The 27,530-nt window shown below is 47.2% G+C and overlaps 3 protein-coding genes and 1 pseudogene across 3 annotated transcripts; 3 read left to right on the forward strand and 1 right to left on the reverse strand.

The window, feature by feature from the left end:
* Positions 1-419: 419 nt before the first annotated feature.
* Positions 420-2,193, forward strand: LOC120674503. The gene is made up of 4 exons (XM_039955675.1): positions 420-480; positions 597-914; positions 1,093-1,716; positions 1,799-2,193. The coding sequence occupies exons 1-4, from the start codon at positions 420-422 to the stop codon at positions 1,846-1,848; spliced, it is 1,053 nt and encodes a 350-aa protein (XP_039811609.1). The 3' UTR covers positions 1,849-2,193.
* Positions 2,194-2,303: 110 nt separating this feature from the next.
* Positions 2,304-5,673, reverse strand: LOC120674261 (glucose-induced degradation protein 4 homolog). The gene is made up of 8 exons (XM_039955412.1): positions 5,472-5,673; positions 4,696-4,757; positions 4,076-4,219; positions 3,711-3,784; positions 3,551-3,605; positions 3,400-3,462; positions 3,192-3,319; positions 2,304-2,823 (listed from the first exon to the last, which is right to left on the reverse strand). The coding sequence occupies exons 1-8, from the start codon at positions 5,521-5,523 to the stop codon at positions 2,745-2,747; spliced, it is 657 nt and encodes a 218-aa protein (XP_039811346.1). The 5' UTR covers positions 5,524-5,673; the 3' UTR covers positions 2,304-2,744.
* A 2,148-nt stretch (positions 5,674-7,821) lies between these two features.
* Positions 7,822-9,210, forward strand: LOC120674504 (lecithin-cholesterol acyltransferase-like 1). Its single transcript, XM_039955676.1, has 2 exons — positions 7,822-7,833; positions 8,474-9,210. The coding sequence occupies exons 1-2, from the start codon at positions 7,822-7,824 to the stop codon at positions 8,981-8,983; spliced, it is 522 nt and encodes a 173-aa protein (XP_039811610.1). The 3' UTR covers positions 8,984-9,210.
* Positions 9,211-10,844: 1,634 nt separating this feature from the next.
* Positions 10,845-20,408, forward strand: LOC120674506 (annotated as a pseudogene).
* The last annotated feature ends 7,122 nt before the right edge of the window (positions 20,409-27,530 follow it).

A 27,530-nucleotide genomic window follows, 5' to 3' on the forward strand; every position in this document is an offset into this window, starting at 1 on the left:
GGTGAGCAGGGACGTTGTTTGCAGCAGTGATGATTAGACGCCTAGTGCATGCCTGGCATCAAGAGAAGAAAAAAAACAAGAAAAGCATTGCGCATCTATCACGTCGAGGATATGGATCTCGTTTTATACATCTCATCATCCCTACATTAGAGGGCCCTGAGGATGCGGCGCCAAAACCTCGCCTCCCTCCGACCACCAAACCCTCCCCAAGAATAGCGGGGCACAACGCAACACCTCCCCCAAAAATTCACCCTCGCCGCAGCTATAACTCTGAACACTTCCGTCTTGTTTGCCAACTTTAGGATAGGCCGAGCAAATCCGTTTCTTGCCTTGCACAGCTTAGCTCCTCCCAAGTTTTTTTTTGGGATTTGGACTTGTATTAGGTGTTGTTCCTGCACAACCGCGAGGAGATCGGAGAGATGAAGCGCGGGATCACCACCAAGATCAGCACCAAACGAGCAGAGCACCTCGTCCAAAATGGTAGGAGATCCTCCCATGGCGGTCGGTTCTTCTCGACCCCAGCTTCAATTCGTCCTCGTCCTCCCGTGCATTTTCACATGAAATTTTGACTTGAGGTGGCGACCATTCGCTTGCAGGCCAACATCCATATGATGAGTGGGAGGAGCAACAACGATACTGGCCTTCGCCGCGGGCGCCGCCGGTGAGCCCGACGGAGTCGCCTCGGACCCCGGGCGGGAGCCACAAGAAGGCGGTGCTGGGCAAGGTGAAGAGCAAGGCTAAGAAATGGATGCACATGCTGCATCGCAAGAAGAAACCCGCACAGGAGGAGATGATGTGGACGCCCAGGGCTGGACCCAGCGCAGAGGACAGCATCAGCATCAGGGCCAAGGAGGAACGGCGAGACGCTGGGTACCGTGGAACCCCCAGGAAGGCGCTGCATCCACATTTTTACAGTACGTCAGTCACAAGCTCACATGGCACTGATTCAGTTGTTGTTAACTGAAAATGAAGTAGTATCTAATACTTGTGTATCTTTTTAGTCGATGATTTCAGTCGAAACATCAACCATATATAGTATGACTTCACTAAGATGGAGCTTGCATGATAAATGTTTTACCTTGTGTATTGCAGCGGGTGATTCGGAGAGGGCGTCTGAGGTGTTCATGGAAGCAGCACCGAGACAGAATTCACCAGTCCCGAGCCCTACCGCACACAAAGAACAGCCGTACTTCAAGGTCAGCAGCAGGTTCGAGTCAGAGATGAAGGAAGCCAACGAGATGCTGATGGAATCGAAGCAGCTCCGCATCAACACAGCCAAGCCCAAGACTGTGACGTTCGCGGCGACCATAGAACGCGAGCTGGGGAGTGAAAAGGGTGGCTGGAACGACAAGGAGCTGCCTGAAGCAGCGACCGAAGTAGTCCGGAATGCACTCGCTGCAGTCTATCAGGTGGCGCTCAAGATGATTGCTAAAATCCAAGACACAATGGTGGCGTATAACATTGATAGAAGGCACATGCTAGAGAAGCTAGTAGCAGTCAATAGATACCTGATGTTGAAGCTGGAACCTGGGCAAGACGATAAAATACTCTCAGAAGTAATTACTGATGCTATCCTCAATCTGTTTGACGCATGGAGCGAGTGTGTTGAGCAGCCTTTGGTGCAAAGGGCAAAGGACCTCTCTTCTTGGTTTCTGCATGAAGGAAGAGAAGAAACACCTCCCGTTTCACTACCGACACGTCCTTGTGCGTTCGAAGGTAAGATTTTGTGCTAGAGCAATTTGATCCATCAGCAAAACATTAGTACTGAATTACCAATGACTGTATTAATGCAATGCAGATGCAGAAGAATTTTATTCCTTAGAGAATGAACAGCAGCTTGAAGCATGAGATCAAAGACATTATGAAAGTCAGAAGAGTTTGTGTACCTAACAATGCCAGGAAGCTGAACGCAAAGTCAAAGAGCATGCCGCGAGCTTACTTTGTTCATAGAATTATGTCAGTCAAAACATACAACAGCTGCAAGTGAAACCAAAAGGTGGTCTCCGCAGCTTTGTACCCAGAAGCTTGAGTCAGAGAATACAATCAGCAATCTTGATGAAGTTCCTCTTCAGTAAAGCTTGGCATCATGATTGTATGGCAAATTGTATTCACAATGTATGTAATTAGGAATGACAGTGTATAGCATAGACGTTGAAATAGAAATCCTCAACTGCAGAGCAGCAGTTATGGGAAGAGGTACATTAACATTTCACTGAATATGCACTTATCCCTCACATTCGCTATCCAAATGAACTATGACACATCGTATCATAGTTAACACAAACATAATACAAAAAGGTAGATTTAGACAAGAAAAGATGCCTGCTTTCATTAAGATCACAAAGCAAAAGGTTGCTTAGTCTTGCTGGAAATAACTGTTACATACACATACCGTCTCATTTCTTTTAATACAACAACACTAGGAACACACACACACACACACACACACACACACACACACACACACACACACACACACACACACACACACAGAGGATGCATTAGCCTTGTCTGAAAGTCGGCCATTGGATGCATTAACCCTGTCTCTGTCCCTGTCCCTGTTCCTGAAGCTCATAGGATGAAAAGGTGAATCCAGATTTTTCTTTTTCTTATTGGTACACTTCAGTTCCAGCTTTTGAAATGGACTGCACATGATAAGACAGAAGAGTTTACAACCAGCCCATCGTATTCCTAAATGAATCTGATTCCTAACAGGAAGTCGGCCATCAGATGCATCAAGCCAGTCACTGTAGCTCATAGGACGAAAAGGTGAATCCAGAATTTTTCTCATTGGTACACTTCAGTTCAAGCTTCTGAAATGGACTGCACATGACAAGACAGAAGAGTTTACACCAGCCCATCGTATCCCTTAATGAATCTGCTCCCATGTCATTCTGATTTACAACAAAATAAATTGCAAAATATTTATTACTCCCTCCTTCCCCGTTGATAAGGCATGGTGGAACATGACACGGTCTTCTAAACAACACTTTAATCATTTATTTATCATATATTATATCACTTTTGATTATAAACTTATAATCATTGTAAACTATATTTGATTATGAATCCAATCATATGAAATTTGTATTATAAAAACAAAAATTTAATAGTCAAATTATTGGTCAAAGATGAGAAGGTTTGAATCTTGATATACGTGTATGCCTTATAAACAGGGAAGGAGGGAGTACCTGCTACTCGGATCATAATAAAAGCCACTAATGGATCCATCGCTACAAGAAAAGCAGACGTAGTAAAAACCAGCGATGGTTAACCCACAGTCAACTCCAACATTGACAAAATATTGCTCCTTCCATCTCTACATGCAGTACCCAAGAAATGGTAAATAAAATGATTATAAATAAATAAATAATTTCAGGCAAATAGGCAATGCCATACCATAAATATATGAGGATAGTTGCTAAGGTCTAACGACTTGCCACCATCTGTCTCAACCTGACTCTGCAGGAAAGGCATATAATGACTAATGAGAAACAAATCATCATAAAATTCATGATAATGGACAGTACCAAGTTAGGTAACCAATTACCAGAAGAGGTGTAAATGATGGGAATTTGGACCAGTGTCTTATATCGTCCTCTGGTCTACAAAATAGTAGAAGATGTTTTTGCAAGTAAGAATACAAAATGCTGTGAGACACCAGGACAGGACATATACAGGGATGGTATTAACATAAAACAAACACTCACGATGCTTCCCATTTGCCAGTGAAAAATGTGTAATTTTTAGCATCTACTATCTCCCCCTCCCAGAATGTCAGTACCTGTGGACAGACAGCCAATACATGAAGTTAAATTCATGAATCGCATACTGAAAGAAAAACAAGGACATGCTAGAAGTTTCTCGTAGTAATCTTAAACATCATATTTCTGTATAACATTTCTTAAAATTCACTCTTACACTCCGGCAACACATGTATTGTAATTCCCTAGTTTGTAAACTCTATGGTGCACAAGGTGCATGATTGTTGATTCAGCAAACCTAATTAATCTTTGTATTGAATGCATAACATTAGATTTCAGAGTCGAAGTGGAAGAGCAAACAAGTTACTCACAGGAGTATCTGCTAATGGAACATTAAGCGCTTCCATTGTTCCACATAAATAACCCTGTTCAAGATCACAACCATGGATGCGCACATTAACTTTCCATGCTTCATCCTTCTGCAGACTCGAAACATTCTGAGTTCCAGCAAAACACTGAAAGAAAGATACAGGTGGGTTTGGTCACAGGACAACTCTTCTTAATGATAAAGTTCAAAAAATGCTCATAAGCTGTACTTGGGTGGTACTGTACGCAACAATACAAGCAACAATACAAACGCTGTTTGCACAATTGACTGAAAAAAGAATAACTATAACCTACGGTCCTCCATCCCAGAACGTCAAACAGAAACTGGAGGATAAGCAGCACTGCAGCTATCTGACAGAGCACATCCAACAACAGTCTGCCTTTCATTCCCAAGAAAACATAAGCAGCAGTTGCCCAGAACCATTCGTAGAAGCAATGAGCCAAAAAGGAGAATTCCTATTTGCTTTCCAAGAGGACATGGTGGGAGATCGCAATTGATACCAAAGCAGCAACAAATATCAGTGACTTGCTTCTTATTGGATCACAACCTTTACAAGGATTCTGTTCTTAGGCTAACTATTCTAATAAGAACAAAAACACTTACTCTTCCGGCACTTAGGAGTGAACAGCTAGGAGGAGACGGGTGTACAGAATTTGTCTCTTGGCCTGCAACGAGTATTTTAATCAGTATAGCAAGTTGAGCTATGGAACACAGAAAACCATCACAGAGGCAGTCAATGTTTTAAATTGCAAAGGAGATGCTGCCAACATATTTTTAGATTAAATAGTTCTTCCAGAAACATTGTATCAATTTGTTTTCTGACCACCAGTGATAAATACAGGATTAGCAGTGTCATGTTCTGGGCACATGATCTCATATGAACAGCAATCCATAATTTCGGGACGCCCAAATGGCACATGAATGGACAAACCTAGGCAAATATTATCGCGGGGGGGGGGGGGGGGGGGGGGGGGGGGGGTGGGAGCTTTGCCGATGAAATTGGGACCAGATTCCAAACACTTCCAAGGATCAAAAACATCATAACCGGCAAACCACTATCCCCACCTGACACTTAAATTTCGGCACAGTGTAAATTCTCCAAAGCAATAATTTACGCGGTGGAAAATGATCAGACGGACTAAATCAGTACCAAACTGAGGCCACGCAAACCCCACTAACTTAGGTCAATCTAGATCAGATCATCAGACAAACAGCCTCGAATTAGAATCCGACGAAATCGCATGACGTGGATCAATCCCAGGTTACTAAGAGATTAGGCTCCGATAAGATCTATCTAAACCTGGTTCACAGAGCAGACCGGATGCGCGCATAGCATATATGTCGGAAGAGATGGGAGGGGGATAGGGCCGTGGGGTGACCTGGGGAGGGCTGCGACGATGGAGTTGCGGTGTCCACCACCCTCACCGGCATATCGGTAGCGGCGGCGGGCGAGGTCGCCGGCGACGAGGAAGGAGGAGGCTGCCTCGCGAGAAAGACGGTTGCGGTTCGCTGCCTCTTTCTCTGTCTGTTGGATGGGGACAATTTTGTTAAAGAGGGAAAATTGCAAAAATGTCCTTGTAAAGTATAAACCCACTTTTTTTCAGTTTCAAATTTATACCTGGATGAGATTTGTTCTTGAGAAGTGTGTAAAGTCAAGCTCAAATTTTTGTGAAATTATCATCAAGCTAAAATTTTCATCTTTTCCAGCATGGAAATTGAGAAATAATAGAGAGATATTTTCTAAGTTTTCTTTCATTCACCTATGAAATGACAGAAATAAATGGATAATCCAGTGTACGTGGGCCTGTGGGCCGGCACAGCGAGGCCGAGGAAGCCTTTCTGACCCTCACGGATGTCTCTACAGAAACTGGCGGCCCATGATCTTAAAAGTCCTTCCTAAAAAAACTCAACCATCCTCTCAAAAAAAAAAAAAACTCAACCGGGACAACACCGTACTTTATTAAGAGAAATCAATCGCAGTCGAAATCCTATTAGTCCAGATTCTGGTCCATACCCGTGAGGGAAATTTTTTAAACTCGGATTCAAATTTGCTTCTACGGAGAGTCAAATCTTAGAATCTAAAAGAGTGCTACTAGAGTCATCTAATCAATTCAGCTAGCTTAAAAATCCTCCATGATCTATCATCATATCTGTTAGCTTCTTAGAAAGTCGCACATCCGGTTGCCGGCGCCAGATTTTCTCTAACGTTGGCGTAGCTACCCTCCCGGCCGTCGTGTTCACGTGGCAAACTAAAACAATCGAGTGTAACAACTAATAACGAGGTTGATGCCCGTGGAGTTTATTGTTTATACGTATAAACATCCTGAAGGAGGTAGAAAAAGCAAGGTAACAACAAAAACAGGTGAGGAAAGAGATGGAAATTAAATGAGAGGACGTCCGGATAGGACGTGGAGATAACGAAGAAAGCAACGGCAAACATGTTGAAATAAACACACCCATGAAAGGGATACGTGCAGCAGAATCGTAGGCAAAAAAATCTCTCCCTCCAAAGAAAATCTGAAAGATTTGGCTTACCTGCACAACTTCCCATAATCGACAAAAGAAAGATACTCTTGTTACACTCCAGGATAGAGGGTAAAGTACGAGTAGTGTAACCTTCATAGAAATCCAATTTTCAATGTTCAACTCTAAAGCCAAACACTACACAAACTCTCCAAGTACTCAATGCGGATAAAAAACAATTCCCCCTTGTCACCTTGATTTTCATCTACATGGTGTTTGTGGGGGCATGGTCTTGGCACTGCCGTTTTCATAACAGTTTTCTTGACGTTTTGAGGTTGAAATATGGGCTCTGCTCTTAAAAGAGTTGTGTTGAGTGCGAACTGAGCGTAGCTCGGCTGGTAAGGTTCCTTGTGATGGAACCTTCCCAACCCTCGACTTGACATGGGTGCTTGCAATTTTTTGAATTTATTATAGGATTTAATCGGTGCTATTCCGTGACATGCACGTCAATAGCAAGGCGCATGTGGAGAGTTCATCAATTTTAAAGATTTGACACCTCAATTTCTTAGAGGTGCTCACAAGGACGAGGGTGTGTTCGTGTGTGTGAGCATCTGTATCGTGTTTCGTAGAAAAGGAGTTATTTTAAACATGAAGATATTTTTTCAATGTAAAATGACCTTTTGAAGTCCATCTAGGTTTTTCCATAACCAAATCTATTTATTTTTAGCTATGACAAATATAATAAATTTTACATAGACACTAAAAATGTAGATTAGCGTTATTAGATCCGTTATGAAAAATATTTTGTATAAATTATAAGAACCATTAGTCAAACCTTATCGATTGTGTTGATCCAAAATGACCGAAATTTCCAATAGTAGTGAATACTCTCGTCATTTTGAATTACAAAGGGTATTTCATTCTGTTTGGATAAATTTATGACTGACAGTTTTCTTACTTATACACTTTTCTAATAGAAAATTGATGTAGTTATATTCAAATTGAAAATAGTTATGGTTTTGTAGATGCAAAATAAAGTAATCAAGAAAATTGGATGTTGATCTGGTGGTCCAAATTGAAATTTGCATGATTTGCACGGAGAGGTTGGTTTGCACATGATATATTTCTGTCAAGATAAGATTGTCCTACTAACTCATGCATATGAAATACGCTTGATAAATTGTAACAGAAAAGGTAGCCTGCCTTTTCTTCCCCTACTACTACTACCTACTACTCATCCTGCATTTGTTTCCACTGCGTGCCTGGATGGATGACCCCGTGCGTCGTCCTTGAGGCACAGTGCATATGACCTCGACGTTGCGCCCCAGCTACCGCGTGCGCGACGAACTAGCTAGCAGATGGATTATTAATTTATTATAGATAGAAGATGCCGCATCGAGGGCGAGTGCTTTATTCATGAGGTAGAGAAGATCTCAAGGAGACGAAAAGGACTGCGCCGCTGCAGCATCCAGCAGACAAGCACAGAGCTCTGCAAGGACACAATCATGTCCACCTAACAAGGCCAACGTTCTTCACGCATGTTGTGTTCGGGTGTGTTTTGTTCATTTTGCAAAAATATGTAAAGATGTAAATATAATATTTGAAGTATTAAATGAAGTCTATTTGCAAAACTTTTTGCATAGATGGATTGTAAATCGCGAGACGAATCTAATGATGCTAATTAATCTATGTTTAATCAATAATTAGAGGATGGTTACTGTAGTATCACTGTTGCAAATCATGGATTAAGTAGGCTCATTAGAATCGTCTCGCGATTTACAGCCCATCCATGTAAAAAATTTTGTAAATAGACTTCATTTAGTACTTCAAATTAGTAAGATATCGTTTCACTTTAATGTGTTTACGGTTTTTTTTATGTTTACATATAAAAAACTAAACAAGCCTTCGTCTCATATAGGTAGCCGATCGATTGGATCGAGGCGCACGGCTGCCGACACACAGATGCCAGTCGATCGCCGCACATGGGGATCCTCCGGCTCCTGCCACTCCTCCTCCTGCTCCTGCTGCCCCCTGGCCTCCGACAAATGACCTCTCGCCGGCGATCAACCGCGTGCCGGAGGAGGATAGTGGTAGTGCTGCTGCTCCTGATCCCGGCGGCGGCGTCGTCCTCCACCCGCTGGTGCTGGTGCCCGGGTTGACGTGCAGCGAGCTGGAGGTGCGCCTCACGGACGCCTACCGCCCGACCCTGCCGCACTGCGGCGCCATGAAGGGCAAGGGCTGGTTCGGGCTCTGGGCCAACTGCTCTGAGCTCCCCGCGCACCACTACGTCCCGTGCTTCATGGAGCAGATGAGCCTCGTCTACGACCCTGCCGCCGGCGACTACCGGAACCTGCCCGGCGTTGAGACGCGCGTCCGCAACTTCGGCTCCTCGCGGGGCTTCCAGAGGAAGCACACGTACGGTAGCTAGCTCTACCTGAAGCTCGAGATCAAGCGTCCATATCGTGAACCCAGAGCATGCTGACTCCTCCTTAATTTGCTCGATCTTGTGAAGGGACTGGTGAGGAATGTGAGTACTCTATCTTACCTGTGAAGAGTGAATTGTCAACCGTGCGGTGTGATCGTGCATTTGGTTTTTGGATTGCAGGTACATGGGCGTCGAGTGTCGACGGGGAGCTGCCGTGGAGGTGCTGTGGCCGATGGACCGTGCGGTGGACGGCAGTGAAGGGCAGCTGGGACCGGAGCTCGGACCGGGCGACAGCTGTGGCATCCACACCTGGATCGAGGGCGCAAGCGGCGACGGAAGGCGGGTTTCTTGGTTTGCGTCACAAAACCAAGGAGGCGGACGGCGGTTGAAGACGCCAAGTCGTGGAGGCACGGGCGTCGGTCTCGGGACTGACGGAGGCGACGGGCATCGACGGCGTCTAGGGCCTCGCTGCGGGCGAGGAGGTGACGGGCGTCGGGTGGCGTCTAGGGTCGTCAGAAGGTCGAGGCGGGAACGGCGTCTAGGGCCACGGCGTGGAGGTGGGAATCTTCCCGCGCGTGAGGTTTTGGCGGTTTTCTCAAAACCGGCCACCTACCCGGGTTTCGCGGACCCTCCAAAACCGCGGACCGGATCTTCATCGACGTGGCGGCATCGCAGCAAAGACTTCAAGTCGAAGAAAGAAGCTCCGTCGTCGATCGAGGCTGTACAGCGGGGTGCTGCTGACCCGACCGGTCTGACCGGTCTGGCCGCAGCAGCCGGTTATAAATACCCCCCACCAGCCCGTGGCTGGTTGAGTCTCTTGAGTCTTTTGTTTTCTCTTCGTTTTTCCTTCTCCCTGCCCCTGCTCTAGGTTAGGGCCAAGGACTCCAACGCAAAGAGAGTTAGATTATAGCTAATTTCTCTAATCTAGAGGGTGGATGATGGGCGGATGGCTCTAGCTGTTGTATAGGTGAATTCCTCTGAGAATTAATGGATGAAATTTATTTACGATTCACTTGTGTGTGCTGAGCATCTCGTCCTCCCCTTCTCTCTTGTGTTTTGGGTTCAATTCTCCTCTTTTGGTGTGTTTCTTGTTGGGAGGAGACCAACCCTTGATTTCGTGGTTTGATGAACTCTTTGGAACGATTCCTATGCTTATAGCCTAGTGCTAAATCCCCTGGAATCATGGGTTCTCACGAATTGGCGATTTTGTGTTCTTGAGAAAACCCCAATCCTCTTTGATCTTACCTCGATTTTTCTCGATTCGTGAATCTTTTGGGTGAGATCTTTTGGGGATTTGTTCACGGGGTAGTAACGAAGCTTTTCTCCAAGTTTGGTTGGATTTGGACTTTGTTTGCTCGAGATTCGTGGTTTGAAGGTTTGTTTGCGGGTTTTCTGGACGAGACCGGTCAGACCGGTGGGCGAGACCGGTCAGACCGGTCAGTCAGGATTTGAATTGCCCGACCGGTCAGACCGGTCCAGTGCACCGGTCAGATCGGTCTGTGCGTGCTGCACTGCGATTTGAGAAGTTTCTCTCACCTTTGCTTCCGTGCTGCGACCTAGGACTTCTGCTTCGAGATAGCTTGTCCATAGCTATTCTCGCTGACCTAGGTTCGAGGGTTTGCGGTGATTTTGGGACATAGGCTGACGTTTCAAATTTCGAAGAAATTTTGATCGGCTCCCATTCACCCCCCTCTGGTCGCCAGTTTCGGTCCCTCAATTAGTATCAGAGCTCGGTTGAGGTTTTCAGTACCTTAACCGGTTCGAAAACCACTTGGCGACCATGGCGAGTCTTGGTAACATCCCGGTGTTTTCCGGCGAGGACTATGCGTACTGGAAGGTTCGCATGAGAGCCTTCTTGCAGAGCATGGGAGCCGACGTCTGGGAAATTACTACGAACCAGCTTTACGAGGTAATGGCTGTTCGGACCACACCCCTTCAGGTGACCCAGCACGAGGCTAACGCCAAGGCCGTAAATGCCTTGTTCGCTGGCGTTTCTCGTGCGGAGTTCTCACGCGTCCAAGGTTTTCAGGAAGCCCACAAGATTTGGATGTGTCTTGAGAACTACCACGAGGGCACACCTCAGGTGAAGGCCAGACTGTTCGAGACTCACCGGCGTGAATACGAGAACTTCACACAGGAGCCGGGTGAGAGCATTGACTTGATGTTCAGTCGTTTTCAGTCAATTGTGAACAAAGTCAATGCGAACAGATCTGCTGATGCCCTTGAGTACACAGAGCACCAGAAGGCTCTCAAGTTGCTCTATGCACTTGATCGCTCTGTGTGGGATCTCAAGGTGAACACCATCATTGAGTCTGCTGGCTATGAGACTCTGACGGTCAACGAGCTTTTCAGCAAGCTCAAGGCCACAGAGGTGGATAACCAGACACGAGCCAAGCTCAATGGTGCCCCTCCTTCCAAGAGCATCGCTCTTGTGACTGGCCCAGGTGGTTCGAGCTCTAACGCTAACTCTGTTCTTGGCTTTTCTCTTGCCTCTTTGCCTTCTGTTACAGATGAGCAGCTGGAGACGCTGGGCGACGACGACTTGTGCCTTCTCATCAGCAATTTCTAGCGCGTCTACCACAACAGGCAGAGGAAGAAGAACCCCGGGTGCTACAACTGCGGCGACCTGAACCACTTCATCGCCGATTGCCCCAAGAAGTCCGGCGGTGGCCAGAACAACCACTTCGACTACTACCGCCACAAGGAGCGTCGACGCCACAAGCACCGCAGTCGTGACCGGGGAGGATGCTTCGACAAGGAGTCGCTCAAGAAGCGCTTCCAGTACAAGGCCAAGAAGCGGGAGAAGGCCTTCCTGGCGCAGCTCAGCGACCTCGACAAGAGCTCCGACACCGACCGCTCTTCTTCACCGACCTCTGATGACGACGACAAGAAGAAGAAGAAGCGGGGCAAGGAAGCAACCGGCTTCATCGGTCTTTGCTTGGCGGCCGGTCGGCGCAAGAGCTTCTGCACCATGGCGGGCGAAGCCGATGGTGCTCGTACGTCTTCGGGTGGACATGCTACACCGACGCACTCCGGCTCTTCTCCTGGATCTGAGAGCGATTCAGAGGTAAACTCCACGATTGATCTGCTTGATACAGAGGTTAGGGAGTTGTACGCCGCTCTCGACAACCAGAAGAGACTGCTTAAGGAAGCAGCTAGAGAGCGTAGAAAGCTTAGGGCTGAGCTGGCTTGTGCTAGGGAGAAATCTAGTGAGGATGAGTGCGCTGGCTGCATATCTCACATGAATGATCTTGTTGCTCTCCGTGCCAAGCATGATGAGAACGTCGCGAACTTAGATGTTGCTAAGACTTCGCTTTCTGACGTGTCTCACGAGCTAGCCAAGGCCAAGCATGAGCTTGAACTTGTCAAGGACACTCCCATTGTTAGTGATGTGCTTGAATGCGATGAGTGTCCTATCTTCAAGTCTGATCTAGCTTCTTTGCAGTCCAAGTTTGCTACTATTGTTTGTGAACTAGAGGAGCTTAGATCTAGGCCTGCTTTGCTTGGCGCTTGTAAGCTTTGTCCCACGCTTAGGTCGGAGCTAGAGGAGAAGAACGCTTTGATCAAGTCTTTCGGAAAGACTAAGGTCGTATAGTCTAGCCCACCTATTGACTGCTCTGTTTGCCCTGGTTTGATCTCTGATTTGGATAATCTTGCGGTAGAGAAAGCCAACCTGGAGAATGAGAATACCTATCTTAGGGCGATTCTGAGTTGGGTTTCTAGCAGTGAGCCGCAGTTGGGCATGATGATTAAGCAGTTCAAGCGTGGTGATGGGTTTGGGGTCGATTACACATACACGAAATCGGACTTTGACAGGTTGTATGGTAAGATTGGCAAGGCTGCTGGAAACACTGCTAGCACAAGCACGCAGCCTTCGCTTGTTGACCCCGCGGATGGTGTGCTTAAAGAACCACCGAAAGCACCTCCGCAGAAGCAGGTTTGGGTTCCAATGCCCAATGAGCTGAGGAATCCCCTCGACACGCTCCCTGCTGCCACAGCCCAGGTTGCCCAGAAGAAGGGGGCTGCTCCTCCCCGTCCGCAGGCTAGGCCTCCACCTCCCAAGCGTGAGGTGAGGTACCACTGCGAGTTCTGTGACAGGGAAGGTCACCTGGATGAGTTTTGCTTTAGGAGGAAGCGGGCTGTGAGGCGAGAGCAGGAGAGACGGAACGCGGACATGTACTCTGCTCGGGTGCATGGTCCTTCTCGGCGTGGTGGTAGGCTAGATGCTAGGGCGCGCCGTGTAGGTGGAGGTCAGGGAGACGGTGGTGGTTACCGTGCTCCAGCGGGTGGTCGCTTTGCCGGTCGTGCTCCTGGTCATTTTCAGTACGGCTATGGACCACGGGACCGAGGCTTTGGAGGAGGTTTTGAAGCTCCACGCTTTCCTCGCGGTGGTGTTCGTCAGTCACGCGGTAGACGGGATGGGGGATACGCTTTGTCTGGTTTTGCTAACCCTTCTGTAGAGCAAATGGCTCGACACTGGTTTGCTTCTCACTTTGCTACCCCAGTGTTGAGATATTTGCTCACTCTTTGTCTCACTACTGATGTGCAGGTCGAAGGCTTGGAGAATAGGTGGATCATGGACTCCGGTTGTTTGCGCCACATGACCGGAAATGACAAATAGTTCTCCAGCCTCACCCCGATGCGCTCTAAGGAATACATTGTGTTCGGGAATAATGGAAGAGGAAGGGTACGTGGACTTGGCGCTGTTCGAGTTTCTGATCGCTTTACCCTGAGAGAGGTTGCTTTGGTTTCGAACCTTGGGTTCAATTTGCTCTCTGTTTCGCAACTTCTTGATGAGGGGTTTGAGGTTCGCTTCAAGGAGGGCTGTTCGCGTGTTTTGGATTCCAGGGGAGATTTGGTTTGCCGGATTACACCTCGCGATCGGGTTTTCTTGGTTGACTTCTCTGGAACTCCTTTTGGCCCTTCTCATTGCTTGTTGGCTGGTCCTTCTTCTGATTTGTGGAAGTGGCATAGGAGACTTGGACATTTGAGCTTCGATTTGTTGTCGAGACTGAGCTCACTTGGCCTGATCCGAGGATTGCCCAAATTGAAGTTTGAAAAGGACCCTGTTTGCCATCCGTGTCGCCACGGGAAGATGATTGCCGCTTCTCATCCGCCTGTTAATCAGGTGATGACCGCTCACCCTGGAGAGTTGTTACACATGGACACAGTTGGTCCTTCTAGGGTGATGTCTGTTGGTGGGAAGTGGTACGTTCTTGTGATCGTGGACGACTTTTCTCGCTATTCTTGGGTCTTTTTCATGAGAACCAAGGATGAGGCTTTCGAGTTTGTTCGAGACTTGATCTTGAGGTTGAAAAACGAGCTACCCCAGCCATGCGAGCGATTCGCAGTGATAATGGCACAGAATTCAAAAATGCTCGTTTTGACGCCTTTTGCAGTGATCAAGGGCTTGAACACCAGTATTCTTCTCCCTACACTCCACAGCAGAATGGAGTTGTAGAGCGGAAGAAACGGACGCTGGTTGAGATGGCGAGGACGATGCTCGATGAGCATAGGACTCCTCGCAAATACTGGGCTGAGGCGGTTAATACCGCTTGTTACGTGTCCAACCACATTTTCTTGCGTGCTTTCATGCACATGACTTCTTATGAGTTGCGGTTTGGACGCCAGCCCCGTGTTGACCATCTCAGAGTTTTCGGTTGCCGGTGCTTTGTGCTGAAAGATGGAAATCTTGATAAGTTTGAGTCTCGCTCGTCTGACGGTGTTTTTCTCAGCTATGCTTCTCACTCTAGAGCGTACCGTGTGCTGATTATTGATACTAACATCGTCAGAGAGACTTGTGAAGTCACTTTCGACGAGACTGCACCGTGCAATTTTTCTGTCTTTGAAGTTGCAGGAGATGATGAGCTCGGCACCTCCATCTTTGAAGATGAGGAGGAAGAAGCTGCAGATGGCGAGGCTGAGGCTACCACGCGTGCTGTGGACCCAGCCGTCTCTGCCACGAGCTCGGACGATGATGATGGCCCCGATCCGACTACGTCTACTTCCCAGGGGCTGATCGAGGAGGTGACTCAGGCTTCACCAGCTGCACCTGAGGAGGCACCAGCTTTGGTTGAGGAGGAGGCGACTTCGACACGGGAAGCACCGTGACACATTCAGCGTCGCCATCCACCTCAACAGATGCTAGGTGATCTCAACGAGCGAGTCACCAGGTCCAAGGTAACAAGTATCGCTGGCTTTGCTCATTCAGCGTTTGTTGCCTCTTTTGAGCCCAAAGATATTGGACACGCTCTTTCTGATTTTAATTGGGTCAATGCCATGCATGAGGAACTTGAAAATTTTGAAAGAAACCAAGTTTGGGTCTTAGTCGAGCCTCCACCTGCTTGTAATCCCATCGGAACGAAGTGGGTTTTCAAAAACAAGCAGGGTGAGGATGGTTTGGTTGTTCGAAACAAGGCTCGTCTTGTTGCCTAGGGGTTTTGCCAAAAAGAGGGTATTGATTTTGAGGAAACTTTTGCCCCTGTTGCTCGTTTGGAAGCTATTCGAATCTTTCTTGCATTTGCTGCTTACAAGGGTTTTAAGGTTTTCCAAATGGATGTTAAATCTGCCTTGTTGAATGGTTTTATCGAAGAAGAGGTTTATGTGAAGCAACCCCCTGGTTTCGAAAATCCCAAGTTTCCAAACCGTGTTTATAAACTTCAGAAACCTCTTTACGGTTTGAAACAGGCACCTAGAGCTTGGTATGATAGATTGAAAACCTTTTTGCTGGCTCAGGGCTTTAAAATGGGATGTGTTGATAAAACTTTGTTCCTCATGCGATCTGGCACTGATTTTCTTTTAGTCCAGATATACGTGGATGATATAATCTTTGGAGGCTCTTCTCACGCTCTTGTCTCCAAGTTTTCTGAGCAGATGTCCAGAGAGTTCGAGATGAGCATGATGGGTGAGTTGCAGTTCTTCCTCGGGCTGCAGATCAAGCAAACTCCTCAGGGCACTTTTGTCCATCAAGCCAAGTACACTAGAGACTTACTGTGGAAGTTCGACATGAGTGACTTGTCTCCTCAGCCGACTCCGATCAGCACATCTACGGCGCTTGATGAGGACTTGGACGGCGAGGCGGTAGATCAGAAGGAGTATAGGAGCATGATCGGCTCTCTCCTGTACCTGACGGCGACGCGACCGGACATCCAGTTCGGCATCTACCTCTGCGCGCGGTATCAGGCTTCGTCGCGCACCTCCCACAGGCAGGTGGTGAAACGCATCTTCAGGTATCTGAAATTCACCCCTGAATTTGGTCTTTGGTACTCTGCGGACTCCTCTCTAGTTTTGGTGGGCTTTTCTGATGCCGATTTCGGTGGGTGTCGGTTGGATCGCAAGTCGACATCCGGCACTTGTCATTTTCTCGGTACATCTTTAGTGTCTTGGTCCTCTCGCAAGCAGGCTAGCGTAGCGCTTTCTTCCACAGAAGCTGAGTATGTTGCCGCTGCTAGCTGCTACTCCCAAATACTTTGGATGAAACAAACCTTGCAGGATTATGGCTTGAGTTTCGGTAGGGTTCCCATCTTTGTAGACAACATGTCAGCCATTAGCATTGCAAAGAACCCTGTCCTACACTCCAGAACCAAGCACATAGACATCCGATTCCATTTCCTGTGAGACAACCATGAGAGAGGACACATAGACCTGATCCATGTCCCTTCAGAGAGGCAAACCGCAGATATCCTCACCAAACCGCTAGAGTAGGACACCTTTGCTCGCTTGCGAGGGGAGCTTGGGGTTTGTTACCCCTTTTGATCGCTGACTTTTCTTTGGTTAGCTTTGTAGGTTTTGTTTGCTCTTCCTTTTGTTTTCTAGGTTTAGTAGTTGCATTGTGTATATGCATTGTACATGTTTGCATTTTGCATTGTCTCACTTGCACTAGCATTCTTGTATACATTGCTATGATCTTCTAGTGCCTGCTAGTGTGAGTTGATAAATCTGATCATGTATAGCTTGCTCCACTGTGTATTTGACATCATCTGAGTTAAGCTATTTTGATTTGAAAATATGAAAACATGATCACCCTGTTTTGGCTACTAGCATGTTAGGGCGTGTTGATGTGCGTTGCTATCTTATTCATGCTAGTATAGCTTTTCGTTCAGCAATTCATACTTGAAATGATATAAATTTGATAAAATTGCCTGAACTGTTCGTGAAATGGATTGAAAAGATCCAGGTGGGATTGCTTGTCGCACTGATTGAGCTTTCGGGACGGCTCACTTTGCACTTATGAGAACCCGGGTAAGGCTGTGCATGACTGAAACGAGTGCTTTAAGCTTCTGATTGTCTTTTGGCATAGGCTTGGCCTTGTTGCTAAGTGAAGCATGACAAACTTTCAACCCCTGGCATTAAGATTTGCTTGAGATAAATTTGATTGAAAAATGAATGTTTGCAACTTGTTTTGGCTAAGTTTGGTTCACCTGTATGAGTTTGATTAGCACTGCTTTCCATTCCCTACTTGTTAGTGCTAGATCATGAGTGATGCTTTTATTTCTCCTAAACTGAACTTGCCTAGCTCTAGACTGATTTGATATACCCTGTTGAGCTAGATGCAGGTCTTGTTTATGGATGCACACGTGCTTGTGACTAGATGTTGCTCATATCATTGTATCCCTGAATGCTTTCACTTACACCTCCTGCATTGCATTCATTGCATAGCATCTGTTCAGGGGGAGTTTCAGCTTCAGGGGGAGCTTTAGGTCTTTTTAGGCTTGATGTGTGCATGTGCCAACAAGGGGGAGAATTTTGAGAGAAGTGATCGAACAAGGGGGAGACTTGTTTGATTTTTGAAAAATTTGTTGTGCACAGGGCTTTAAGAGTGCATCATTTTGGGAGAGTTGCACTTGTGAGAGGGAAAAACTTTGCTTGGGGAGTTTCTGCTTTGGTTTTGACTCCTAGTTTCCTCGTTTTCCCTCTGCTTTTTGCATGACTGCGTCGAGCGTTACCTCTGTCTTTGAGGAGTCATGTTTTGGCTTTTGATTGATTGCGTCGAGCCGTTGCCCTTATCTTAGGGGATCGATCTCTGCTTGAGTAAGTGACTGTTTCTGCTTTTCTGAGCTTTGTGTCACTTGCTTGAGTTCTTCAGTTTATTGCTTCTCTTTTTATCACTTCTCTGTTTTCATGTGGTGTGTTGACAATGCACTCATCAAGGGGGAGATTGAGGAATGTGAGTACTCTATCCTGCCTGTGATGAGTGAATTGTCAACCGTGCGGTGTGATCGTACACTTGGTCTTTGGATTGCAGGTACACGGGCGTCGAGTGTCGACGGGGAGCTGCCGTGGAGGTGCTGTGGCCGATGGACCGTGCGGTGGACGGCGGTGAAGGGCAGCCGGGACCGGAGCTAGGACCGGGCGGCAGCTGTGGCGTCCACTCATGGATCGAGGGCGCAAGCGGCGATGGAAGGCGGGTTTCTTGGTTTGCGCCACAAAACCAAGGAGGCGGACGGCGGTTGAAGACGCCAAGTCGTGGAGGCACGGGCGTCGGTCTCGGGACTGACGGAGGCGACGGGCGTCGACGACGTCTAGGGCCTCGTTGCGGACGAGGAGGTGACGGGCGTCGGGCGGCGTCTAGGGCCGTCAGAAGGTCGAGGCGGGAACGGCGTCTAGGGCCACGGCGTGGAGGCGGGAATCTTCCCGCGCGTGAGGTTTTGGCGATTTTCTCAAAACCGGCCACCTACCCGGGTTTCGTGGACCCTCCAAAACCGCGGACCGGATCTTCGTCGACGTGGCGGCATCGCAGTAAAGACTTCGAGTCGAAGAAAGAAGCTCCGCCGTCGATCGAGGCTGTACAGCGGGGTGCTGCTGACCCGACCGGTCTGACCGGTCCCCTAGACCGGTCTGACCGGTCTGGCCGCAGCAGCCGGGTATAAATACCCCCCACCAGCCCGTGGCTGGTTGAGCCTCTTGAGTCTTTTGTTTTCTCTTCGTTTTTCCTTCTCCCTGCCCCTGCTCTAGGTTAGGGCCAAGGACTCCAACGCAAAGAGAGTTAGATTATAGCTAATTTCTCCAATCTAGAGGGTGGATGATGGGCGGATGGCTCTAGCTGTTGTATAGGTGAATTCCTCTGAGAATTAATGGATGAAATTTGTTTACGATTCACTTGTGTGTGCTGAGCATCTCGTCCTCCCCTTCTCTCTTGCGTTTTGGGTTCAATTCTCCTCTTTTGGTGTGTTTCTTGTTGGGAGGAGACCAACCCTTGATTTCGTGGTTTGATGAACTCTTTGGAACGATTCCTATGCTTATAGCCTAGTGCTAAATCCCCTGGAATCATGGGTTCTCACGAATTGGCGATTTTGTGTTCTTGAGAAAACCCCAATCCTCTTTGACCTTACCTCGATTTCTCTCGATTCGTGAATCTTTTGGGTGAGATCTTTTGGGGATTTGTTCACGGGGTAGTAACGAAGCTTTTCTCCATGTTTGGTTGGATTTGGACTTTGTTTGCTCGAGATTCGTGGTTTGAAGGTTTGTTTGCGGGTTTTCTGGACGAGACCGGTCAGACCGGTGGGCGAGACCGGTCAGACCGGTCAGTCAGGATTTCAATTGCCCGACCGGTCAGACCGGTCTAGTGCACCGGTCAGACCGATCTGTGCGTGCTGTGCTGCGATTTGAGAAGTTTCTCTCGCCTTTGCTTCCGCGCTGCGACCTAGGACTTCTGCTTCGAGATAGCTTGTCCATAGCTATTCTCGCTGACCTAGGTTCGAGGGTTTGCGGTGATTTTGGGACATAGGCCGACGTTTCAAATTTCGAAGAAATTTTGATCGGCTCCCATTCACCCCCCTCTGGTCGCCAGTTTCGGTCCCTCAACTGGTGCTTCGAGATCCTCAGGCAGGAGTTGGAGAATATCGGGTACCGCGACGGTGACACCCTCTTCGAGGCGCCCTAGGACCTCCGCTATGCCCCGCCAGTGCCCGGCCAGTTGTCCGAGGTCTTCACCCGCTACTTCTGGCAGCTGACGCGGCTCATCGAGGACGCGAGCAATAGGAACCAGGGCAAGAAGGTCATCCTCTTCGGCCACAGCTTGGGCGGCACGGTGGCGCTGCAGTTCATGCGGAGCACCCCAATGTCGTGGCGGGACCGGCACATCAAGCACCTCGTTCTCGTCGCGTCGCTCCCGGCGGGAGGATTCGTCAAGACGGCGCAGTTCTTCGCGTCCGGGACGAACCTCCTCTTCGTCCCGGGAGTTGTCCCGCTGACCCTCACCCTGCGTCCCATGTGGCGGACCTTCGAGTCCGCCATCATCAACTTCCCGTCGCCGGTGGTGTTCGGGCGCAAGCCGCTCGTGATCACCAGGGACCGGAACTATTCCGGCCATATGGAGGACATCCTCGCCGCCACCGGTTGCGGCGCCGCCGTGGAGCCGTTCAGGAGGCGGGAAGTCCCCAAGATGGACTATTTTCAGGCGCCCATGGTGTGACGAAACCGCTAAATTAAAACTCTAAATTAAGCATAATGGCCGTCATTTAAACACATCGGGCGCATTAGCTTAATGGTTTAATTTGACGGTCCTTTCTCAACCCACGACCCGATCGAAACAACATCGGAAGTCCCACGCGAAAGCGGGCGCAGATGGTACAATCACGACATATACTTGAAATTATGCGACAAAACGACATAAGACGATAAAACATAACTTTTACAACACGAGTTTAAAAACAATAGTTTTACAAAGCGGGTTCAAATACATACATAATTTACAAGTTTTACAACCATAGAGATTCGAGATTGAATAAAAGGAAAAAGGGTCGACATTTCCCTACTTCTACACTTCTACCTATGCACAACCGGTAAGACCAGTCCATACAACCGGTCAGACCGGCCTGCATGAACCCCCTGCATGAATACCGGTCAGACTGGTCCACAGACCGGTCCAACAAAAACTGAGGGGCTGCACTCCCCTCCTGCAAACGTGCAACCCGCCGACTCCCTGATCTAATGGTCTCAATCCACCACTTCCCACCCCTCTGCATCACGGCGGATAAATTTGACGCAACAGGGGCAGAAATCAACGTTCGGGTGCCCTGAAATAAAAATATGTGGCAACAAACCCTGAGCAACTAATACCCAGCAAGACTTATCCGACCAGTGGGTATAACTTAGCCCACATACTTAGACATGCAAAGCTTTTGGCTGGTAGTTATTTTTGCAGAAAACGCTAGAAGTGAGTCCTTATTTTCCAAATTTTAGCTCCCATTTATATCAATAGATTTACTAACCATCTATGATTTGCAAAACTACAACAATCAGGGTGAGCAAACCATTAATTAAATAACATCAGCCCTCATTACATCTCATCTCATTTTATTCTATTTCCTTTCTACAATGTGACAAAGAGATCAAGGCTCTCATAACCACGAGACACGGCGAATCGATTCGATTTAACCTTGTAAGGTGGACCTAACCAACACGGCACGCAAAAGCCCCGTCGGACCCCATGTACTGATCTTTCCCCTCCCCGCCTCGAACTACAGGAACCAGGCCAACGACATATGAGGAGCCATCACATGTGCGGCTGTGCTGCAATCATATTCTTCTTTGCCGAAAAAGAATGACGAAGTCCCTGGTAGATCTGCACCAAGAGAGCTCTGGTGGCCGGGGAGCTTCGACGGCATCTGCACCAGGGAGCTCTAGCCAACATCAAAGGTGTGGGGGGAGGAGAGAGTCGATGCCGCCATCGCCGGGATCCAACAATGAGGGTGAGAGTCAATTGAGGGGATTTTTAATTTTTTATTACAGAAGTGCTGATACTGCGGGGTGTAAATATCATGCCAATTTTACGGATTCATTCAAGATATTTATGGATGCAAGATTTTGATTGGTTGGCCGGATGTGCGGGCATTGAATAATATTGAATGCGTAGTAGTGGGAGTCAATACGAAGGCTGATTTACGGTTTCCTTCCAAGCTTTTACTCTTGCGGGATTTGGTTGGGTCGGTATATATATATATATATATATATATAGATATATGAACTCGGTTGTAAAGCTTAGTGTTTCATATCGTGTGTGTCTCCAGTATTTTTAAGTATTTATTGTGCTTGTACCATCTGCGTCCATCTTCGCGTGGGACTACCAGTGTTGTTTCGATCGGGTTGTGAGTTGCGAAAGGACTGTCAAATTAAACCATTAAACTAATGTGTCTGATGTGTTCAAATGACAGCAATTACACTTAATTTAGAGTTTTAATTTGACGGTTCCATCACATAGGGTTACTCTCCATCGAGAGTTTTCCGATCTCTTTATTCCCTAGTAAGAAAGCTAACTTTCCAGTTAATTTGAACATTGGACCTTCTATATAGTAATTCCTTCTTCTGTTCAACTTGTAGTCAATCCCAATGTACTTAATTGTGACGCTACATTGCCTTTTGTTAAAGGTGCCTAGCTACACCCATGACCAATATAACGGCATATGGGCCAAGTTACGTACATATATATGAGCCGAGTCGGTGACATTTTGAGCGTGTCTGGCGTTCGTTGGGACGTGGAAATACGTCCGATCTGCGTTCTTGGGCCCGAGACTGAAGATGGATATATGGGCCGAGTTGTCAGCTGGCCAGAGCTCATGAGAAAATCATTGTGCGGCCAATTACACAACTTTGCAACAGGACTCCGTGAGTCAACTGCATCAATTTAATCTTCTTCGTTTTTCCCCCGAGGAAGCATTAGTTTAAATGTGTAATCATTAATCACAGCAAACTGGAGCAATATAGAATCTTTGTATTTTTAACACACAACTTTGCCGATCGCTTAGTACACAGTAGACAACACGGGGGCAATTCCCAGTCGCAGGTGCGACTGGGATTGAAATCATCGCAGAAGCCTCCCCCGCCTCTCCTCATCTTCTTCCTCTCGATGACTCCACCTCCGCCCCCTCATCAACAACCCCGGCCGGCGGCCGCCGCCGCCGCCAGCCCACCCGCTACCGCGCCACCGGCCTTTGACCCCAGCCTTCTTCTTGCCCCCGCCGCCGGCCACCGCCCACCGGGGGTCCAGCCCTGCCCCGCCGGCAGCGCGGAGCGCCGCCTCGCCTCTGCCGCCAACTGAACCGCCACCACCGCGGGGCTGCCGCCGCCCCCGACTCCCCCTCTATAGCCGCGGGCCATGGAAGCACCCACCCACAGAAATCTGAAACCCTAACCCTAACCGCCGCCTCAACAACCACCCCGGCCGCCGCTGGCCGCTGCCCCCACCTCCCACCCTTTGCCGGCAGCTGCTACCCCTAGAACCCAAACCCCGGTAGCCCGGGCAGCGCGGCGAGCGGCGGCGGCAGGATGTCCACGGTGGACCGTAGTTGGGCCTTCTGCGACGGGTCACATCGCATCCGTGCGCGTGACCCGAACATTAGCGGCCAGTGAGAGTGTGTGAGAGTTGCTACATGCTTGACAATCACTAATACCCCGCAGCAAGGAGTGCAGTGTACTCCCCCCTGCGCGCGCGAAGAACAGTGTAATTCAAATTAACTCAATCTCTCAAGCGCAACATCTAAGAGCTTACAAAAAGTCAAAACAACAATATTTAGATACAACATACAAAAAACTACTCCATTCATTTCAAATTATAGTTCACTTTAGCTTTGTGCTAATATAAGTCAAACATTTATAACTTTGATAAAGTTTGCAGGAAAAAATATCAGCATCTACAACATCAATATGGTTCTATTCAATCGATTATGAAATATATCATGATAGTGCATATTCACTTTATTCGATATCATAGATGTTAGTACATATTTTTATAAACTCATTAAAAATAAAGAAGTATGACTTAGGATTAAGTTAAAGTAAACTATGATATAAACTCATCAAAAAATAAAGAACTATTTTCGCAAAAAAATAAAGAACTATAATCATACACTTGTCTGCCTGTCGCGCGCGTAGATCTTCTTCTTCTTTAAACGAGTCGCGTCGATCGATCATGTTGGCCAGCAGTTGGCACAAAGCAGTGGTCTTCGATCTTTTCCAGCTAACTACATCATGTACTGCATGAGAGAACGATGTCGAGAGCGAAATGGTCCCAGAAAAACCCAGACTGATCTACCTACTACGCATCGATCGTCTTGTCTCAAATATTGACGTCTAGTTTTACGCAGATCTTTTGGGTGGATCGGACGAAATAAAGCTGCTGCATGCAGATCTTAATTGGATCCTCAGGGGCCCTTGTTTCGCGTTGCTCCGGATACGCAGCTGGACCAGCATGCTTGTATTACGTACTACACCAGCTACAGTTTGTGTCTTTGTCAGACATCCTGACCCTTGCGCACGGTGGCTACATAGAACAAACTTAGAAACATCGTAATTTCAAAAGGGTAGCAACGTATACGTCTTAGAAAGGCAAAAAAAAAAAATTGCGCCGTATGTGGGTATGCATGCACAAGAGTTGATTTTTTATTAGTCGATATTCCTAATAAACTAAAGAGTGATACTAGAAAATCAAACAGATAACTCATCTCCTCTTGCATTGCATTGGCCGGAGGAGACTGCCGGTTTCCTACAGGTTAAGTTAAAGCTAGTATAGGTCAGGACTCAGGACTGCCTCCTTAAGTTCATGCCCAAGCAGACCAGCGCCCCGCTAGCCGATATTATTCTTCCTACTAGATGCGCGCGTATCCATGTGAATCTTCGCTTGTTGATTTTGCGTCCCTCGTCCAACGACCGAGGCGGTCATGACTACTGTTGAACGAATCATTCAGAAGATCGATCGATCGAACGAGGCAGACAGGCAGGCTTGCATGGACTTCCCCTTGCAGCAGCATGCAGTACTCTTTGTCTGTCTATATAACAGATCAGCTAGTAACAGTTCTAATACTAGTACTAGCCAGTAGGCCGAGCGGACTCCAAGGAGACAGCTCACGTGGAGCCGCTTCTAGTAGTAGACTAGGCAAATTAAAAAAAGAGGAGTGTGATACTATGGTGTAATACTAGGATACTTTTATTCCAGTTCATGTAACCACTTGTTTAGTTGCATAATTCAAAATTCAAAAAAAAATTCCGGCACTTGCATAGAGACTTAAATCTAGACGAAATAAAAAAACACATTGCACAGTTTGTCTGTAAATCACGAGACGAATCTAATGAACCGAACTAGGACGTAATCAGGCGCAAAATTGCTACAGTAATGCTACAGTAAATAATATCTAATGATGGATTAATTAGGCTCATTAGATTCGTCTCGCGATTTACAGACAAGTTCTGTAATTAATTTTGTGATTAGTCTATGTTTAGTACTTCAAATGTAGAAAGATTCCCTTTCAAAAACTTTACACGAGGCAACTAAACAAGGCCTAAGTGTAGTTTTGTGATATGGTGTGGCAGTATAAGTAGTTTACTTCTGCGCAGTTGATCACATTTTAATCTTGTGATAAAGGATGTCATTGACAATATGATTTTGTGTGGAGAGGATCTTGAAAGTGTTGTTTTTTGATAACTTGAAAGTGTTGTTTTGTGATAGATTTTTCAGTCTTAGTGTAGGTTTGTGAACTCACTCCACAATTTGTGATGTATCTTTCGTGGTGGATTTAATGAAAACTACCGTCCCAAAATATAGCAACTTTTAGACTTGGTCAAAGTCAAATATTTTCATCTTTGACCAATACTATCTCCAAAAATAATTACTTTAAATAGAAAATATTACATGTTATGATAGTTCGTTTCGTTATAAATAAACTAATATCATTTTCATGTTGTCAATGTTTATAATTTTTTTACCATCTATAGTCAAAGTTTAAAAGGTTTGACTTAAAAAAAACCTCTTAAAAATAGCTATATTATGGAACAGAGGGAGTATATGTTAGTATTTTCTTATAAATTTGATCAAAATTAGATAAGTTTAAGTTAGGACAAAACCAAAGTGACAAGTAATTTGGAACGGGGAGAGTTAGCTTTCGAACAAAACAAATGTATTATAAACAAATGAGACCCTAGATTGAACAATGAATAATTGTATATATACAATAAACATTAAACCCAAGTGGAGAACTCGAAAAATGAGCCACTATACAAGGACACGATTATAGACTCACCTGACTACCTGAGACAGTAGTTGACAACAAATAAGAGAGAAACAAGTTAAGGGACGACATATAATAAACATCTTGGCACCACGGCCGTGCAAACTGCACGCAGCAAGTGATCGATGTGCCCTAGCTCGAGATTGACAAACAACGGCCGCAGTGGCAGGCAGCAGAACCAATGTTTTAAATAGCGGGCTAAGCCATTTAGCTATCGATGTCCAAAAACGAGCTATAGCTAGCTATAGCGGGCTATAGCGGTAGCTAAGAGCTAAATTGTACGTAAAAAAACTTAGCTAAATTTCTCTCAAACAGCTATAGCCGGAGATAGCAGAAGTTATAGCCGGAGATTTAAAACCTTGAGCAGAACACACATATATAGCTAGGGATGCCGGCCTGCTAGTTAATAATAAGCTAGCTCTTGACGAGGACGGAGAACCCGCCGAGAGCGAGTACGACGACGAGGGGCAGGAGCGAGCAGCAAAGAGCGATCCTCGCCAGCGTGGCACGGCGCCGGCGGTCTTGGGCCTGGACGGAACTGCGGGACAGCCAGCAGGCGGCCGACACCTCGGCGGCGCCGGCAGCGAGAATGCCGCCGAGGGTGAGGTAGTAAGCGAGCCTATGGCGCCCGAAGACTCCCGCCGGCGGCCTGTAGAAGGTGGCGGCGAGGTCCATGACAAGGGTGAGGAAACCCACCCAGAACAGTCCGCGCGCGAGCTTCCTCGCCGAGGCGCCGGGCTCGAATGCGGCGCCGACGAGCTCGCTCGTGTTTATGGCGATTGTGGTAGCGGCACCGGCACCATTGCTGTTGGTGTTCTGGAGCTGCAAGGTGGCCATGGAAATTAAAGGCAGTTAGGGGAGCGGTAGGGCAACACAAGGCAGCAGTAAATGCAGTGATCGCGTCGAGCCGTCGACTGATCGATTACTCAGAACTCCAGAGGGTAATTTATAACAGAGGAAAGCATAGGTCCAAATGGCTCTGAGCGTGAAAATGCAAGAACGTTGACCGTTGACTCTGGAGCAGGCAAGCAGTGACCTGCGAAATTGCAATCACTAGGGTTGCAACCATAAGCACTCGGCAAAGGGGGTGCACGTGCCCAGCACGCACGCCCGCTGTGCGCCTTCCTAACGGCCGGCTGACGGACGTTAGCTTTGCCGAGTGCTACAAGACTGGCACTCGGCAAAGACTTAACTTTGCCGAGTGCCTGCAGCCGGCACTCGGCAAAGCCAATTTCGCCGAGTGCCGGCCACCTGGCACTCGGCAAAGAGTTTCTTTTTTTTTGCATTCAAACTTTTTTATTCTCAACTCAAATTTGAAAATTTAATCCCTGGTAGCATATGATACTTTTATTGATTGTTTTACTATATTCTGTTATTTTTTTCTATTTGCGGAGAATATTCTTTGAAGTTATTTTTAAATTAGAAGTGGTTCGAAATTTCGAAATCTTTGAAAGGAAAAGTGATATTCATGTATCTGGATCAAAACTGATGACGTATCCGCGAAAGAATTGAGTAGTTGAAGCGTGTTTATCATGAAACTTGATCGCAAG

This window comes from Panicum virgatum, chromosome 5N, assembly GCF_016808335.1.
Source record: "Panicum virgatum strain AP13 chromosome 5N, P.virgatum_v5, whole genome shotgun sequence".
Classification (NCBI taxonomy): Eukaryota; Viridiplantae; Streptophyta; class Magnoliopsida; order Poales; family Poaceae; genus Panicum; species Panicum virgatum.

What these genes read in the sequence shown, in the direction of transcription:
- LOC120674503 (XM_039955675.1), top strand. Translation starts at nt 420, where the DNA reads ATGAAGCGCGGGATCACCACCAAGATCAGCACCAAACGAGCAGAGCAC. An exon ending in AGAGCACCTCGTCCAAAATG is followed by an intron (nt 481 to 596) that starts GTAGGAGATCCT and finishes ATTCGCTTGCAG; the next exon opens with GCCAACATCCATATGATGAG. An exon ending in ACGTCCTTGTGCGTTCGAAG is followed by an intron (nt 1,717 to 1,798) that starts GTAAGATTTTGT and finishes AATGCAATGCAG; the next exon opens with ATGCAGAAGAATTTTATTCC.
- LOC120674261 (XM_039955412.1), bottom strand. Translation starts at nt 5,523, where the DNA reads ATGCCGGTGAGGGTGGTGGACACCGCAACTCCATCGTCGCAGCCCTCC. An exon ending in ATCGTCGCAGCCCTCCCCAG is followed by an intron (nt 4,758 to 5,471) that starts GTCACCCCACGG and finishes TACTCGTTGCAG; the next exon opens with GCCAAGAGACAAATTCTGTA. An exon ending in CATCATTTACACCTCTTCTG is followed by an intron (nt 3,463 to 3,550) that starts GTAATTGGTTAC and finishes CCTTTCCTGCAG; the next exon opens with AGTCAGGTTGAGACAGATGG.